Raw genomic sequence first — 19836 nt, forward strand, 5'->3', positions numbered from 1 at the left:
TGGTCATCGGAGCAGAGTGGTGGCTCCTGGTCAGGTTGCTGAGGTTACAAATACCGCTGCCTCAGCGATTGCAGGTCTCTCCTGCACTTTCCAGCATCTGCGTGGCTTGGTTTGTCTTTTCTTTTGAACACAACACTGACACACATCTTACATGTCACTCATCCAAGCACTCCATACGTCACTGATATTGAACCTACTTATTACTTACATATTTTTGTTTGTTGGTTATGTAAACTGCTTTACAATAAAACAGAGTTAATGAAACCTGACTTTGCCACAATTGGAGCCAGTTTGTGACATGGTTCCATTGTAGATGCTGCTTTTCGCTACTACTAAAGAAAACAAGAAGCAGGTGCATGTTGAACCACAGTCAGTCGACGATTGGAGAGAAAACTATTGACCTGGAAAAAGGAAAATGCTGCCTGTAATTTGTATCGATAAAACCTGTTCTAAGATGATATTTTTAGGATTCCAGCTAAACGACTGTTGACATTTAAATGAAACATTTCACTCTCAGCCCTAAAATCACAGACACTTTGATTCAAGTTCTCTGATTCGTTGATTTATGATCTCGTCTTAAATGGAGCCAAGTCTTATAATGAGGTTAGTAAATGTATCAAAACAAGTGGTGTAATCAAACATTATTTTATTATCTTATAAAGTAACACAATCCCCATTAGACAGCACAACAACAGTAACACCAGTACAACACATCAAAGGGATTTTAAGATATTATAGACATAAAAAAATCCCTCTTCATTGTTTAAATACATGTACATGTACATTACATGTATGACATACTGTCACCATTAAAAACAATGTTATTGTTGAACCTTCACTTTTATAAAAACACTGCTGATGTTAAGGGAAGACATTTCATGGATCTGTCAGTGTAGAAAAGGATGGAGAGTTACAGGATGTGAGCGGGGGAGAGGAGAGTGGAGGGTGTTTGAGTGAAGCCCGGTCCTACTTCCTGCTTAAAAGAAGCCACTGCACTGGAGCAGGACCAGAACTGACAGCTACTGTGGTGCTAAACCCAAGATTAGCTGGACTTCCACTGTGTCTGTGTCCATAGAGCAGGAACCAGGGCCTGACTATGAAAACCTGCTGCTGAGTTAAAAAAAAAAAAAAAAAAAAAAAAAACAGAACCTGACATGATCCTGTGAGCTGGGGCTAAGTAGCTATATGAGGCTACATGGGGATTATCAATTGGATCCTTCCATATAGATGTATTTATCGTATTGTTTCATCGTAAAGTGCCTTGACGTGACTTTTCCTATAATTTGGTGCAATATAAATAAACTGAAGTGAATTGTTGGTAGTGTTTAGTGCCTTTTTGACTGTAGAACCTTTGATGTTAGAGCTAGTGTAGTGACTGAGATCACAATCAGAAAACGTTACACCTTGTTTCGTGGTGAGATGAGACTAGGATCTGACAGAGGTCAGGCGACAGCAGCTCCTTATCGGGATGCAGCCTTTAAAAGTGGGTCGAGCATCACAGGAATCGAAGCCAAATGACCTTCAGTTTGGTTGCGATGCGTTTCCTTGCTTTCATTTCATTTAGAATCAAAGGTTGGTTTGTCTGTACACAGGTTGTAACTTGGATTCAACAAAGGGTCCTGTTATAAATAGCTTGTTCAGACTGATGATCACCAGCTGTTCATGAACAGACGGTACATTTGTTTAAAGATGGCCATTACTCATGTGACATCAGCTACAGTGGTTCATGTGGCCGTTAGGTGTCAGACTGCTCTTCCTGTGGCTGATTCATGAGCCTGTTGTGATTAACACGCCACAGAAAGGATTTGATGCGACTGTAGTTCAATGTTTGACTATTATGGGGCCCAGTTTACTTGCAGGATCTTTGAATTATCGATCAGGTCCAGTCACACACGTGTTGTTCTTTGCTGCGTGTCCAGGAAACACAAAAGTAATGACTCACGCACAAGTTGTTCTACTCTGCATTAAGTGTACATCTGCTGACTGAAGCATTACCTTCAGCTGTTTTTGGTGTAAACACTTCTACAGGATTTCATTTAGGGAGTGCCACATGTTTGATGTCTCCTGGGGCAGACTGCCTGACTGCCTGTGGAGGCTGTTGGGACCTGAAGTCACACGTCAAGGTGAGAAATTCAGAACAGGTAGAAACTCTAGAAATGGTCAGACAAGACTTTGTATATAAGTAGAGTCAAGCGCACTCATCCCCTTAAGGCTAATTTATATCTATTACAATGTGCATATCTTCACTGAATCTGAACCACAACAGTAATAGAACTAAAATAAGAGTCATTTATCACTAAAAGCTGTAATGAAGAGGAGCAAAACGCAGGAAGGTGGAATGTTGAACCACACGCATTTAGTGTTGGAAGAAACTTTGTTAGTGTGTGTGAGAGTCGACATTCACAGGCTGGAGGCTGATGACACATGATAAACGGTCGGGCTGAGGAGGTAGTTGTAGAGGAACTATAGGACAATAACACTAGGATGACTGACAGCTCCCTGAGCCTCCGTTAGAGCGGGACAGCATCGATCCAAACATCTGGACTTGCTCGTTTTAGAGTGAGATCAATACATTTGGGGCTCTTTTATCACACGTGTGTACAGTCGATACAGCTGAAGGAGTTAGATGCTCCATATATGGGCCAATCAGGATGAGAATGAAGCCTATCATATTAATCAATAGCTATTCACAATTACATTACTAAAACCGTATTGTTATTGTCATGGCATCACAGACCATAATACACATTAGCACCAGGAGCAACAGTGAGGAAGGGAAGTGTATGAACCGTTAGCAACAATGAAGCAGACAGACGCACAAAGGAATGTGGTAACACAGGTGTGACTGTTTCTTGGTGTGATGCGAAGACACTTCATGTACCAGTAGCTGCACCCTGAGCTAATCCGTAACTAGCAGCACAATATTCAGTCTCTTGCCAGGATTTAGGCTTTTCATTTTCAATTCAGTTTTCATGTGAAACTCAACAGGGATGAGAATGTAACCCGTCATGTCCACTGGATGCAGCTGTGTCACAGTCCAACCCTAACCCTCGTCTCAGGTCAACCAATGCCAAGCAAGGACCCTCTGGACGTCTGAGCTCTCACCTGAGCTTTAAAGATGTTCTTGGTTGTGTTGGCGCTGGACTAAAGGCTGTGCGCTGATGGTGAGGCGTTCTACGTGACTATGTATTCAGCCGAACATGCTTCGAGTAGTTAGTCACACTGCTATCAACTACAGCAACTAATCAGGGGACTATGACGAAATGTAGAGCAAAGCCATAGAACGGTGAGGTCACCTCAGATCTCCCACTGGACAGATCTTTAAATGGCCGATGACGCATTTTGAAAGGAGTCATAGTTGTTATTTGATGAGCAGTGACGTGTTCGTCTCACCAGCAGGTCGTGTGCACGGTGGCTGCTACAGTGGCAACATTTCAGTTCTACTGGGTTTGGCTAAAACCACATTTTATCATCACACGTGAAATCAACTTCCTGAGCAGTGAGCTTTAGCAAAGCTACGTATTCCAGGTGGGCTGTTACTGGCCGACAGCTATTCCCAGTGGGATGAGACTGGGGGAAACACTTAAATGCAAATGTTCAGCTGTGTTCCAATAAACATGAAGGCGTATACTGGTTTTAATGTGGGCATACATGTCATCAGCAGTGCTACAACGGGTAGCAAGGTCTTTCTAGCGAGATGTTCTTTATTGGATCCTGTGTTACTGACCAGTTTTAACCGTGATACAGCAGCATCTACTCGTCACTCTACCACTTCCTTTTATAATCTCTCAAAAACAAGTTAAGTCAAACCATTTGAAGGCCAGTGCAGATCCACACGGTGTACTGTCTGTTCTATGCTTTAGAGTCTGCCCTCACTTGCAGATATGTAGTCCAACATTTTACTGCATTGTAAATAAAGCTTTTAGGAACAAGTTAGGATTAAAAAAATACCATTTTTTGTAAATTCTATACACAACAACCTATAAAACAATGTAAAACATTTACTTATCTTTGTCAAAACAACCAACAATGAAAGGTCTTGGTTACAAAGGTATTTACAATAGAACGCTTGCTGTGGCCAGATGCTTCCTGTTTGCTTCCATCCAGGCAAATGGAGGCAGGAAGAACAGGACAGACTGTAGGGTTCCAGTTGTTATTGCTTCCACTCACCACTGGACTAGGGGCTTGAATACACTAGTACATAAGTAGGTTTATTTTTCTTATTTTATGCCGACGGATGTGTGCTGCCATTCTTTCACTCTCGAAATGATTTTACAATGCAGTAAAGTGTGCGAAGCCAAAGCTTTGGTTCACGTTTTTTTAACTTGCTGTGTTCTGTGACAACATCCTGTCAGGGATCAGCAAGGTCCGTTTCACACTGTTTGCACTGAGAGGTGAATATCAGCAAAGTGTCCAAAAGCCTCCACAAAGTCAAGTGTAATGCAGTTTAAGGTAGTGGACATGAGGGTTACATTAAAGATGGCCACTAATCAGAAACCATAGTGTCGAGCTGCACCTCAGGTCATCTACGAGGAAGCGTTGTTGAAAGACAATCTAGAGAATTGGAAATACACTTTTCACATTCACTACATTAGAATGTTAAGATACAATTAGTCCATTACTTTTTACTAATTTCACTGAATATTGTTGAATTTTGGACTGTGGGACAGCACTTTAAGCAGAGCTGTGAAAACACTTCTTACTTAAAGTGTATCATCAGTGAACCATCGAACCTTAGTGTGTAGAACCAAGATCATGTACTGACTCAGAGCAGCTGGAATGGGAGCTGAAATAACATGACCTGAGAAAACAGATTATACAAACTCCCTAACACACACGCAAAAAACAAAAACAGCTGTCTGTAAAATGACATGGTTACAGTTTGCCCATTGTCCTGGTGTAATGTGTGAGTGTTAGCGTGAATGAATGTGTAACCGTAAGAAAGATAGGGTAAAGAGAGAGAGAGACAGAGAGCGATCTGTATCTCTGAGTGTGTCTGTAGTTCTGGTGGGTTTGTGGCAGGTCCACTACGTCAGTCAGTTTCCTAGTCTACAGGTGTAACAGTCCTTTATTTTCAGGCCCCGTCCATTCACTGCCCAGTCCATTAGACGCTGGTGATTGATGCAAGGCAGGTGCTGGGCTTCTGGAGTTTCTCTGGTTGGGTGCTGGCAGGTTCAGGTATGGTGCGGAATGAGAAGGGGGGGGTGTTGGCAGCAGTGATGCCAAGGTGTCCCGGACTAAGAGCCAGGTTCTGCCGACGGTTACTTTCCACTATAGAGGAGGTATTGGACGCCAGGCTCTCCCTTGTTCTGCAGATATATGGACACAGAGAGGACACACAACCTCTACATTAAAAGTCTGTTAAGCTTCTACTTAAGACAAGTGGCAGTAAACTGACAAAAGTATCATATCCCACATGTGATCATGTGATTAACGCTATGTCTGTTAACCAGGGAGCTGCAGTGCAACTTAACTGTCATACTGTTATTTTGGTGGTTTCATTTCCTGTTTTGTCCCTTCTGGCTCAGCTTGACTAATCACTTTTTAACCTGCGTCTCCCTCCTCGGCTCTTTACTCTAGCTCTTTGTGCCTTGTTATGACATGTCAAGAAAAAAAATAATTAATCTATTTCATAAGGAGCAGTTTGAACTGCAATTTAGTTTTTTCTCACCTACTGTTTAGCAGCTCCATGTAATCACTGCTTTGAACCAAGTTTTTCTCTCACATGCTCGAAGTTAAGTTATGTTACCCTCATCTCAGCTAATTGTTGTGGTTCAGGTGATTGATATCGGAAATTCACTGAGTTACTCACTGGGCATTAGAGATGTCTTTAGCACTAGTAACTACTGTGGATTTTAAAGCAACTGAATTATTCATGTGATTGGATTTTGGTCAGTCTGAACAACTGATGGCCTCTCCCACAATGATTCCTTGGGCTCATTTCTTCCAGTCTTCCAGTTCCTCATTCAAGCACCTTCTGTCGCTCTTACTACTACCCTACACGGCTAAATATTAAGTTGCTGCCTGGGCTGATAATCTGAGGTTGCTGCAGTTGGTCGAGTCTAGGTTCAGAAACAGTATGTGCTCAAAAAATGAGGTCATCTGACTACCTGCATTCACTAAATGACCAGGTTATTCCATCAATGGATTTTTTGTTTCCTGATGGCGCAGGCATATTCCAAGATGACAATGCCAGGATTCATCGGGCTCAACTTGTCAAAGAGTGGTTTAGGAAGCATTAGACACTATTTTCACAAATGTGTTCGCCACCACAGAATCCAGACCTTAACCCCATTGAGAATCTTTGGAATGTGCTGGAAAAGGCTTTGTGAGAAGTCAGACTCTACCATCATCAATGCCAGATCTTCTGAAAAATGAATGTAACACTGGATGAAAATAAATCTTGTGACATTACACACAATGTCACAGCGAATGCATGCTGTAATCAACGCTAAAGGTGGTCCAACAAAATATTATAATGTGTGACCTTTTTTTTTGGTGGTGACTTTTTTGACCAGGCAGTGTATATACTACTAATCAGCTGCTGCCATTTATTTTAAAATGTTTAAAAAACATCTTAAAGCTGAGAACTTAGCTTTGGTGTTTTTCCCTCTTATATTTGGAGCTTTGAGCGAGCTGTCATTATGATTACTATAATGACACAATTCGTGGCTGCTGTACTGGTAACCAGGTTCTTGTACTGGCTACATAAACTACTTCATGAAGTGCAGTAGTGTGTGTATATATCTGCATATTCTTACCGTGGTGAGTTGAACCCACTGTCGACAGTGACAGAGCTGGAGTCCATACTGTCCAGTCTAGCAGAGTGGGCTGACTGCTGGTTCTGGGACGACTCTGGAAGGTTCTCCTTGGTGCCAGGGAAGGTGAGTGTTCTTTCAAACCTCCTTTGTAAATCCCTTTCTTTTTCTCGCTCCAACAGCCACTTCATGGTTCCCGCGCCCCCTCCTCCCACTCCAGCAATAGCTCCACCATTACTTTGTTCCTCTCGACTTTTAGCTCCACTCTCCTCAAGCTCATCATCATCCGAGACATTGTAGTAGTCAAAGGAGGCCTCGGCTGCACAATTAATAGCTTCAGTTCCTTGTGAGGGTGCAGGCTGAGTGACCACTAGAGATTTGGGAGCATCAGATGTGTCCTGGGAATCAAGTGCATCACAGGATGAGGACAGAGCAGAAGAGGCGAGTGCAGGGGTTTTTCTCAGGGAGCTGTATCCAGGCAAAGGGAGGCTAGGCGGAGGTTTGAAAAGTGTGTCTTTACTAAAGATCTCCTTGCGTTTTTCCTGACCAGAAGAGGCACTGTGTGTCGCTCGTCCATTAGCAAGGGGTGGATCCTGGACAGAGAGAGGTATTGGAGGCAGGCTGCTGCCCTTATGAACCAACTTTAACAAGTCCTCCTTATTTTCCAGGAGATGAGGCGTCTGTCTGTCCATGGATCTATCAATGCTGCCTAATTTTAATCCATCGTGGCTGCTTATGCCCAGAGATCCTAAGGGGTTTGCTGCTGTTTGCTGCAAAACGGCTTCAGAGGAGCTGGAACACTGGAAGTAATCATCAGGAGGGACAGAGGTGGGCGCTGGCTTGGGGGAGTATGCAGGGAGACTGTCTTTGCTCTTACTCTTCTCTAAGCTTCTACCACCATCCAACCCCAAAGAGTCCACAGGCAGCTTAGCTGAAGGGGGGGTGGCATGACAGTAGTGAGATGGGTTCTGATTGGCTCGTAAGGTGCCATCGTCTGTATAATAACGACTTCGATCATTGTAGTAATCGGGCGGTCCTATCATCCCAGCTCCTAGTGGTCCTTTCGAATTGTCCATAGATCTTGAACGTTCTTTGGCCTTGTCACTGCGTTCGTTCCTGGACTTCCTCTCCTGAGTGTGGGAGTGTGAACGGTGCACTTTAGCGTGGTGGGCTGATGGGCCATGGCTTGGCTCAGGGAAAGGCATTTCTGTGCGTCGCTTGGCAAGCTCTCCAGACACATCCCACTCTGGTGTGACAGGCAGATGAGAGGAGTCAAGAATGTTGGGGTTGCTGTGTGCTAGGTGAAGCCGGGCCCGTTGGCGCTCTATGGCCAGGGCATGTTCCCTCGTTGACCTTGCCAAGGAGGATGAATAGGCTCTATAATCTCTATCAGTCAGCTCCAGGTGGGACCCATCACTTGGCTCACCGCGCAAAGCTCTCGTCTTGCTGTGTGACCGGCTGAGTTTGGTCTGAGACTGCTTCTTGTGTCTTCCACCACTTCTCTTGCTCCTCGAGCTCTGGTTGGCCGATGATGCTTTGCTTCTCTGGACACGCTCCTCTTCAAGACGTTTCATGACTGCTGTGTGACGGGCGAGGTTCTCCACAGTGAGGTCAGGATTGATTCTGCGAATGATCTCCATCTCTACATGGCGTGGCAGCTGGCTCGGTGCCTCCTCATCACGGAGTGGCCACTCCTCGGGGGGGAACTGCGCCGAGAAGGTGGTCAGCTGCTTGGTCTTGTCCTTCTTAAAGCTGAGTCTGAACAGCTTCAGACCAAACTTTCGAGTTCCTGTACTACTTCCTCCACCAGTTTGTTTCTCTATGTCTCCACTGCCTCCTGCCCCTCCTCCAGTTCCTCCTCCCTCACCACCCACTCGGTGCTTAGTTAATGTGTCCGTCTTGAAAGAGAACCCAAGGGCACTGCGAGTCTTTTCAATGTTGCCTCCTGCTTGCTGAGGAGGAGTCTGTGGGGAGTGTGGGGAAGAATATCCCTCTCTGTGGTCTTTGGAGGACCGGTGCTGCAGGGTGGTGTGGTGGCCTAGCAGGTCCTCCCCACCATAACCAATATTGTAAAAGGAATCTCCACCTCCCCCGCTGTGGTTCTGATTGGACTTTATGTGTGTTCGATCTCGCATGCCTCCAGACGTAGACGGTGTGATTGTGCCAGAGAGTGGGGAGGTGCACTGTGTCTGTTGATGCAGCTGTTGGTTCTGATGTTGCTGCTGTTGGTGTCGGTCAGCGGATAGCTCGTCTAAATGATACCACTTTGAGCTGGTTCGAATTAGACTCGGAGTAATAAAGTATGTCTGAGGGGTTACAATAAAAAATCCATCAGGTGTCGGGTAAATCTTACGCTCACGAACCAGCATGCTTATGGTATGATGCAAAACCTCCTCTGTTGGTGTGGGAACACCTGAAAATCCAAAACAAGAAACAATTAGATCAGTTTGTTGTACATAAAACATACAGAACATTTCCATTCACTGCTCAGAAGAGCAGAAGCCTGAGAAAACTAGTGACTGTTACTTCATTCCCATCCTTTACAGTTGTGTTGTTTTAAGTTCTTTGTATTTGTGTATCCCATCAGCTGGTGTGGCCTCACCCTGGTACTTTGCATTGAGATGGATGAAAGGCACTATTAAAGGATACATATTGGGCCCGATGTCTTTGCCCCACTGAGAGAATACTTTGAGCATAGATGGTCAGTCCTGTTAGTAAGTCATTACACCTCCCTCACCATTAACCAAGCACACAACAAATCATGTCAACATTTTGATATAATAATGTAGTCAGAGTCAAAGTTCCGTCTGGTTCCTAGCAAAGGCAAGTGGCAATAACACAAAAACGGCAAAGACCGAAAAAGCAAAGAGCCAATGACAGAGGCAGACTAAAGACAGAGGTCATTCAGTGGTGGGCGCCATTTAGTTACTGGTTCAGATGAAGATCATAGTTCAGGTTCAAGTTAATGATGAATGCGGACAATCTGGAAAGGTGTGGGTGTCAACTGCACAGGAAAGTGAGAGTTTGAGTGCATGAGGTCAGGAAGGGGTTAGAAGGAGGAGAATAAGAAAAAAAAGAATAAGGAGGAGAAGGAGGCAACAGATGGTAGAAATATGTGTAGTATCAAGTTATACAATAGTACAATTAGCCAGTCAGGGCTGGCTATTTCATCTCAGCGCCTGCTGGAAAACGAGGGAAAGCAGCAAATAAAGAGAAATAAAGAATGGCCTTGCAGTCAAAGCAGGAATCCTATTCACTAGCTGTGTGTGTTGTCTATTGTAGTCACATAGACAAATGATAAATTGTTTGCTTGTCTTACTCAAAAACAGCTCACTGAAAATGTAAATACTGACTAAGAGAAATGTTGACTATTGTGGCCAACTCTCAACAAAGGAAACTCGGGCAAACGTGAAAAATAATAAACTTGAACGCTAAACAAAAGGTGTAACTGTTAAAAGCAAGTCATTGCAGCTTACAAGTTGTAAAAATCTTAAAACTGCACAAAAGGGATGGTCATGTGGAGATACCTACATCTTCACCATGTGTAACAGTACCTGACGCAGAGCACTGTCACTGTGGCCTATAGTGATAGAGATTGTAGAGACAAAATGTGTCATTGAAATAAAGAGGAACGTCTGGAGCCACACAGGAATCGGGGCAGAGTTCTGCAGGTTTGCAGTCTGAAAGGACAGGTCACCTTCAGGTCAAATGGGTTTTTGGACCATACGAAGGGACAGACCTCTTTCTTCGCCTGACCCCTTACTCCCCAGAGGAACTGGGGGCCTGTCTGTCTAGTGCTCCAAGTTCAAACCAGTTCTGGGCTTGACTGGCACCCAGTGAGGTGAGGATGAAACCAGGGTGATGTGGGCTGGTCCTGGTATATTGCAATGCGACAACACCTAATGTCAAATAAAGAAGACTACCTGGGTACAGACTCTAGTGCTTCTGGTCATTCCTAAGGGTCACAGACTTCGGGGATTAAAGAATGTGGGATTCTCTATAGGCTGAGAGGTGGGTCGTCACAAGGTAGTTTGGAATCTTCAGTTTTCTTAGAATAGGGAACTCTGATTACTCTAGTAGAGCAGGTCAAAGCATTAGAACCACACCTGTCACTATAATAAAAACTCTTCCAAGGAGAAAAGAGAGGTTCAGGAAAATGCTAGAAAAACAAACAAATGTGAGCAGTTTGTTCAGTCTTTGAAGAACACAGTCACACAAAGTCTTTACTATATCATTTTGGAAACTAATAATAAATGTCACTATCCACTGCAAAAGATGACTGGAAGGCAAAGCCAACTGAGCATCAGTAAGAACCAAACACGAGACAGCAAGGAGTCAGGGAGCACAGAGATGCTCTGTTCACTTTGAACAGCTTCAGCACATCAGCTACAGGTGACCTATCACGGCTGGCTTGATACGAAGACACTTGTTCAGTGTTGGACCAAAGTCTTTTAAAGGAAAGTAAATCGTGCTTTTTGTTTGTTAATGACATAGTCAGTCTGTCCCACTTCATGTGTATTATTGCTGCATCACATCGGTTAGTTGATGAAACACCAGCAGACAGAGTATGAACATGCACGTACAAGAATGTACACACAAGGCAGCCAGTATGCTAACAGACAGAAGGTTTGTCCATGATAGAGACACAGGAGCAGGTGAGGTCAATCCTTACTGTCAACACAGCTGCTCCTTCTCTTTTCAGTGTACTAATAATACTGCTCTAGTACAGATCCTGGCTTGGCTGCAGTCACTGGCTCATCAGCCTGACTCTATAGGGTGGAGGCTGACAACATCAACCTGGGCTAAACACACACCAAAAGGTAGAGCTGTAAACAGCACTTAGTGGCTGTAGGAGAAGGATTAGGCTGCCTATGCATTATTTGATCCACAGTAGTCTGATCATGAGAGCCATCAGTCAACTGAACGTGCGTAAGTTAGTGACCCATAAGGAGTCATTGCCTCCACTCTAGAAGTCAGTGTTTAACAATAATATGGACTAAAAAATAGGAAGTGTTAACTCACACATGTAACTCCTTGCTCCGCCAGCACCCGTGCACATATCCGGAGAACTAAGAAATAATGAAGCTTTGTCCACTAGATGGCAACACAGGCTGCAGAATGTGTTTACCCCAGGTAATAAGCAGTGTTGAGCCATGTGCCATCATGGCTGTAGGCTACATGATCAAACAATAACATTTGTGTTTGTAGGTGTCAGACCAAGTGTGATCTAGTGTTGTCCAGTGACTGTGTACAAAAATGCTATAGACGCTATATAGATGCTATAGAAAAAACAAAAGAAAGAGAGATCTGAAACTCATCAAGTGAGGAAAAGAGACACTGAGCTAGAGCGAAAGAGCAGGCATCTCCAGTCAGACAGACAGCCGTGGTGTGTGGAACGACTCTTGGGTCATGGCTCTTGGTAGAAGACATGAACTGTGCTGATACCTGCTGGGTCTGAGTTTACCAGAACTCTCAGCCAGGCCAAAGCCGAAGTGGAAAGAAGACTCTGAAAGAGCTGATGATCCTGTTGAACATCAGAGTGTCCTCAGACCTCACTGTATCTCCAGGTGTAGGCCCAAAAACGGTTTCAGGATGAAACCACAGGGCGACTGGTTACAGGAGCGAGAGACAGACACTGGCCAAACCCCAGAGTCTCTCACGGAGAATCTGGAATTCAGGCAGCAGCAGAAGAAACTGCTAAAAGTTTCAGGTCACATAAAAATACCAGCTGATATTGTGGGGAGCAGAGAAAGTAGACGGCCAACACCCACAACCCACTGTGGTACAAATCCACTGGTGGAAACCAGACAACTGACGGGAAGATACCACAGTGTCTGTGTTTTCCCAGCAGATACTGGGCTTCATTTCCATGTGTTTCCCTCCTGATAGCTTCAGCAGCTTTGCTTTGACTCCCATGTCTCTGTCATTCAAACTGTCAGCCAGCTATGCAAACTACAGCAACAACACAGGCAACACACAGCTCAGGACATGCGAACAGTAACATGGCCTGTCAGACACACTCCACTGGATCAGGTTAGCCAGGACATCACTGTACATTATTTGGAATCAATGAGAGTATTTAAGCATTTAGCCATTTGAACACCGTGCAAGCATTTTCTGTATTACTACAAGAATCTCATAATCCCAAGTCTACACCTGCCTCAACACAGATCATCCAAAATAACATGACTACTGGTCCAGAAGAATCTTAATAGAAAACCACCTGACAACAGCTCATGGAGGGTTGTGTTCTTTCACGCCCACTTGCAGGTAAATCTCTACATTACATTTTAGTAAACAACTTGGTTCTGACAGATGTTTCTCCACAATCTGTGATCACACACCAGTTTCTGTTTCCCTGACTGCCATAAAAACACAGGAGGTGGACATTCATTAAGTTGGGACCACAGCCCAAGTTCTGGAACTAAGATTGGAGGCCACATATCAAATTCTACGTGGAAATTCTAACTAAATTCAGCTCTCTTTTGCTTTCTCAGCAGTGTGTGATAATGATGATGATGATGACTGCCCTGGGACTGAATTGTCGGCATTGTACAGCTCAACATGCATACAAACAATCACAGCTGTTTGAGCCAACTGCTGACCACACCAGACGTACATGTGAGACTGCAGCTCCGCACTGACCACCTGGCCTGTCTCCTGTACTACTGCTTCTTCCTCCTAGTCTCTGTATCTGCATCTATCCTCAGTCCCGGACATGAATGTTTCCACCATGCAGTAGCTGATCTAAAGTGCTTGGCCTTTTGATTTGTCACCTGTTCCTTTCTGTCCTCACTGTCTCCTCGGCCCAACAAGTAGAGGCAGCTGGTGTCCCGGCCTGATCTTGGCTCTAGAGTTTCCTCTCCACTGTTGCCCAGTGCTGCTCCATTAATACTATATAACTAGGCAGTGAAACTTTTACCCCTAACAGAGCATGAGAATAGGTTTGCAAAAATCTCAACTTTCATAACTGCCTCACTATTCGGGAGAACTACGGTCTCAGTGTCTGTAATGAACCTTCCCTGTACTGATCAGATTAAGTGATTGAGCTCATGGGCTCTCTGTCATGTTGGAGAGAAAATGGTCCTACTAGTACAATTCACCTGTCGTAAATGGTCCTACTAGTACAATTCACCTGTCGTAGCCATGCTGTCTAAGTTCACCAATATGACAAGTATATGTCATATTGATTAACAGGCTCTTAATGATTACTTCATTTCTTGCTTTACATTACCCAGGATTTTTATCTTCATCATCTACTTTGCCACTCGCTTACACCCAATAAATAAGAACTTACTAATTACACTGGATGACTCTAAATGCAGCATGCCCTCCTTTAGCACCAAGTGGACATCCACACCCTCTGCTAAGGGTAGGGGCACTGCAAGCCTCCATTCACAGCTCTACTTGTGGTCACTACCTGAAAATCAAGTGTGCAATCCAGTGGAGTGTAATGGGGCTTGATTTGTGATGAGTTCAGGTCACTGTCATGGTTCAGCACGCATTAACTACAGATTAACTGCCAAGTTATGTAGTTGGTGTGTTAGCACTGTGTAATGACAACGATACAACAACCACTACAAGCCTACTACTAGTCTGTCCTTCGATGAACCACTGCACCACCTTCATACCAAACAACAGCACAGTGAGGTGGTGTAAATGCAATCTGAAATCTCTAGTTGTCTGCCTTTATTTCCTAAAAGTGTGATGGATCTTTTGATGACGTCATGTCGTGGATCAGAGACTGCCATGAGTGAGTTAAAGCTGAACCTGGTCTTAAACATTAATAAATATATTCAATGCTTACTCTGGGCTAATGTCTTGTTGCTGACTGTCCTCCATGTTATACATGGATAAATATTAGAAACAGAAGACGAAACAACAGAGAAAGAAAAGCTGTACTGAACCCTTTGTGGCTTAGATAGACAAAACCTCGAGATGTTAAGAACATGCCAAAATAGTTGGAAAATTAGAAAATGCATAATAAATCTCATTTGCAATATTATTGTAATTTGCTCTACTGTGGCTCTTGTGCTGTGAACAGAGTAATTGCAGTCTTTGCGCTTATAAATTCTTGCCCTATAATTTTGCAAATGCAGTAAATTGGTCAGTCCTAAGAAGTCACATTAGTAACAGAAAACACTAATCAGTTCGACTGGAAATCTGGCCTGTATTCACCACAACAATAAGAAAAGAATAGGACAAATCAACAAAACCACGGATGCCCACAGAAATGAAAAAATAGCAAGGAGCAAAACCCTGACAACCTTTTAGAACCGGAGCTTGGCTTTATGAGAAAACAAACGTCTTCTTCTTAAACTGCACCAAGTGTCAATGCAGTGGTGGCAGCAGTAGCATCTATAGCTCACTGCTATTTGCTAAAAGAAAGTAGCACAATTCAGAGGTCAATAGCTCTAAACTAGTCAGTGACCGGAACTCGAGCACAGAGCACACATTTAATAATTCAAAGTCAAAGGATGGTAATGTCCTTGGGATGCAGGCAAAAACCCATCTTAGTTGAAAAACCATGGTTCTGTTTACAATATGCCATTTTGCCATCTAATATAGAGAAAGAGCAGAAGTGGAGGTTTTTAGCCCTGAACTTATTGGTACACTAGGTCCTGACTCTGCTTTGTCCTATTAACTGGAATAAACAGCTGTATTTTGAAAACATGATGCCTCAAACCTATGCGGACAATGTGTTCGTTATGTTTTCTTCTTAGTCAAGCAGTTAATCTGAGCTGGGTCAAACTATAGATCTTGAGTGGGTGGTTATTTTTGAGTGAAGGGTAAATAATACTTGGACTGTATTGTAGTCAAATAGACACATTTTAAAACTTTTCTGATATGGACGTGTTGTTTTTACCTGGAAAACATGACTGCAGGTGTTCAATCAGAGCCTCCTGAGTCACTGGTTTATGGGCAGAATTCATAGCAGAGATAGCCAATAGCAATACCTCTCCCAGCGGGATGAACTGCGACTGGCTGATGGGGGACATACTGATGGGTGACACATCACCTGTGAAAAGACAGAACACAGTCACTTAGATTGAAAACAAATTCAAATGTAGTATATACCTCAAAAAAAAGAAAGAAAAATATATATATATCTCACAACATAAGCATGATGCACTCAATTTTCTAGGGTCTCCTTCTCAGACACTGGTAAAAACCAAATTCCTAACTGACCTGAGGATATGTTGCATGTATATCTCTGGCACTTCTTTTTTGACTGTCTGCTACTCTCGTTTTTATATGTCTAAATCAATGAATTCAAAGTATGTTTTGTCTTTGATACTTTGACTGATAACAGCTGGACCCAGTTCCAAAGGTTGTTTAGGATTTTTGTCAAACTAAAGATGTACATAGTACCTGGTACTTGTTTTGGTACCACTTCATCACAAGTCATCACAAAATGAGATATGAATACACAGCAGACTGCTGGTTGGTCATAGACGTTTGTTCTGACGCTCAGTCTTAAATGTTTTTTTTTTTCATTTCTGAAACACAATTTGTCTCCTTGTTGTTGCAAACAAGCCCTATTTGAAAAAACAAAACTAGCATTTTGTTGATATCCTCCATTGTTTATGTGGGTCATGATGCTTTCACAGCACTTCACAGCAGTTTCACCTAGCGTCGCTATGGCGACCACCTTCACTGACAGGGTACAATAGCTGCAGTAAAAATTAAAGCAAAGAGAGTAGAGCAGATTCAAGTTGAGGCAGTGTTTCAATGCAAAACACTAGATTGTGCTTTTGTGGTGGATGTTGGTGGACTTTCAAGTTTGCTAGTGAGATTTTGTTTGTAGTGCAGGTACTGCAACCTGAGCTTCACACAGTAGCATCATCCAAGCATCTAACCACTCTCAGTCAAACCCATTCTGCTTTTGTACTATAAAACAGACCCAACAACATAACGTTACAACAAATTTGAATGTTCTAAATTATAGAATGCATTGGTGTTCTAAACAACATACACAGAAAAGTCAGCCAGGCCAAACAACTGCTAATGAAATGGGATGAAACCCAACTAAGACGTCTGTGACACCACCAAAGAAGCATCACAACCTGCAATTTGAAGACAAGGTTGAAACAACAAATAACCAAAATACACAAATGTTTTCTATAGACATAAGTCACCACAAATCTAGACTAAACTTAAAGATTAATGCGATAATGGAAAAATAATCCTTATCATTCCAGCCTACTGTGGATCATAAAAGGTGCTTGCATGGCTAATTTTGATCATGAACCTTTGCATTTTGCTTGTGAGGCCCATCGTCATGCTACAAAGCAATAAACCAACACACTCAACAAAGGATGGCATGTATGCAACACCAAAGCGTTAAAAAATAAGTTAATAAGTTAATAGGACATATTGAAAAATTATGACTGAATGAGAAATTATAAAATAATCAGACATTTTCCAAACTAAGCTTATTATGAAACACACTACCGTTCAAAGGTTTGGGGTCACCCAGACAATTTTGTGTTTTCCATTAAAAATCACACTTTTATTTACTAGCATGAGTTGTAAAATAAATGGAAAATATAGTCTAATTAAAAACATTAAAAGTAATGATTTGTATTTGAAATAATTTTTTTTAATCCTCAAACTTTGCTCTTGTCAAAGAATCCTCCATTTGCAGCAATCCTTTGCCTTTGAATGCCTTTGGCAATTTGTTTTTGCCAAAACAAATGCCTTTGTAATTTGTTGAGGTAATCTGGTAATCTAGGCCTTCCGACACACTGAGCAGACACATTGTACCATAACTACACTTCACTGATAGTTGCTGGAAATGGGCCTCTATACACATAAGTAAATATTGGAGCAAAAATGTATTTCTGAATTGTATTTCTGTCTGTATTTCATTGTAAAAAAAGTGCCTTTCTGTTAAAAATAAGGACATTTCTAAGTGACCCCAAACTTTTGAACGGTAGTGTATGTTTCATTCTGGTCAAAAATCTGTTCATTATGATGAATTTCTATTTCACAGTAATTATTTTCATAATACTGATTCACATCATATTTGCCTTTTTTATTTAAATCCAAAAGTTTGTATTTTTAAAAATGTCATTTTTCCAAAGTAGGCTTTTATTACACCATACCCTTTCACCAGTGGCCTATTTATTTCAAAATGCCACTTTTTAGCAGAATGGCTTTTTCTGTCAGTGGGTGGGACCTGCATTCCCATTGGGTTATCTTTATATATTGATTTGTTTTCCTGGACACATGTGAGGGGCTGTGTTGCTAGATGCACGGGAAAGAATGGGAAACATTGGAAGTCATGAAAGATGGCAGATTTGAGTGAAGTCTTGCTTACTTTAGCAGACCAAATAGAGAGAGATCATTTGCCAGCGGATGATGTTTTGAGTCGTTTGGGTGATATTTTTGAAATGTTGATTGCTCTTCTAGGTGCTCACATTGATGATGCCATTTTAGAGAGCAATTAAGCGTTGTGTCCATGTAGAATATATACATACTGTACACAAGATGTCTTTAGGTGTTGGCTGAAATTCCAAATGCAGCACTAAGAACTTTTATGCTGTCTAGCATGTCTATCAGAAACATTACTAGCATGTTTGCTGTGTCACCCAGTACAGTTCGGAGGAGAATGGAGTGTTCAGTATCAACTTGCAACAACATTAAGTAGTAAACAACTTCCGACTGCTGCATTGGTTGCTCTTAGTTTCTGTCAAAATGATGCATCTGAATCCAGTATAGTTGCACAGACTGGAAAACCACTGACTGACATTGTACCATTGGCGTAATGTATATCAATTATGTTGTATTAACTAATGAGAGATATTTTAACGCAAAAGAACAATTAAACGTAACGTTAGCGTGGTCACGAGTTATTATGGAACAACATTTGGTCTGGACTGTTGTGGTATGAACTTGGATCAGAGCCAATTTCATCTAAAATTTGCTGCTGCATCACACTTCCAGGCAGATGCAAAATGTCAACATCTATTTGACTAGCAACTTGTGAGCAAGTTGGAATCTGACGTCCCTCCTGCAGGCAAACCGCCTACAAACTACACATCCACCGCTAATGATATTGGTGCTTTGCTTCAGTTGTCAGAGGTACTACATTTCAAGGTGTATACTACCATCTAGTAGGTAGCAGTGACTAGTGTGCCACCAGACTATAATCAATAAGTGATGTTGCTTATGTCTGAGTTAAGGAGTAGCCAATCGCATAACTGCCTCCGCCTTGTTTGCCTTGATTGACAGAAAAAGTCATTCTGCTGAAGAGTGGTATTATGAAATAAATACAACACAAGGTAAAAGTTCATTATGCAATGAAAGCAAACTTTGGAAAAAAAGGAGGATGTGATAATCTGTGTGAGAATAAACATTATGAAACAGAATTACAGGATAGTAAGATTTTAAAGCAGAATGACATGTATTTCATCCTCAAGAATACCTGAATTTCACAAGGAACTGAAGTGGCCATGCAGAGATAAAATCTACATCAAACAGTTTAACGAGAGTCAGTCCCAGTACAATTTCCTGAGTACAAACAGTAATTGTCAATACCCCATAAACTTGTTTTGTTTTTTTAATCATGGGGTCGAGAAGTAGAGAAAAAAAATCTCCTCCAAGAGAATGTTAATCTCTCGTGAACATTGCAGCAGCTCATGTACAGGATAACATCTGCAGCTCTAGACACCCACCCAATAGGAATGACTACAGTTACTATCAAAGTGAAAGTGAATATCTGTCTTGTTTGACCTGACCTATGCTGTAAGGCCAAAAATGTAGGGAATAAGATTTGCTATAGTATGTGATTTTTCACTGGCGACTGTACCGTAATACCAATGAAGAGAAGATGCATCGGACACAAACTGGTCTAACTACTAATATCAGCAATCTCTCCATGTCCAGGGTCATCATCATCATCATTATTATTATTATACAATTTCTTCTATATGTATTATACATGTATATGACTTCAGTATTACCCATTTCACACAGTCAGAGACCATGACACTGTAAACAGTGTTAACACAGCATGTGTTAACAGTGTTTACAAGTTGCCTGGTACTGAGACCAGCAGGGTTCCCTTGGGGTC

The 19836-nt window shown here is 42.3% G+C and overlaps 1 protein-coding gene across 3 annotated transcripts in view; it reads right to left on the reverse strand.

Moving 5' to 3' along the window:
* Positions 1 to 629: 629 nt before the first annotated feature.
* The window catches only part of LOC114864590 (storkhead-box protein 2-like), a 33833-nt gene continuing 14626 nt past the window's right edge, over positions 630 to 19836 (reverse strand). For all 3 annotated transcript variants that reach the window (XM_029165477.3, XM_029165479.3, XM_029165478.3), the window contains 3 exons: positions 15625 to 15777; positions 6762 to 9171; positions 630 to 5309 (listed from right to left, as the gene is read on the reverse strand). In XM_029165477.3, the coding sequence (XP_029021310.1) occupies positions 5105 to 5309; positions 6762 to 9171; positions 15625 to 15777 (2768 nt within the window). In that variant the 3' untranslated portion in view covers positions 630 to 5104. The remainder of the gene's footprint in view (positions 5310 to 6761; positions 9172 to 15624; positions 15778 to 19836) is intronic.

This window comes from Betta splendens, chromosome 10 (assembly GCF_900634795.4).
Source record: "Betta splendens chromosome 10, fBetSpl5.4, whole genome shotgun sequence".
NCBI lineage: Eukaryota > Metazoa > Chordata > Actinopteri > Anabantiformes > Osphronemidae > Betta > Betta splendens.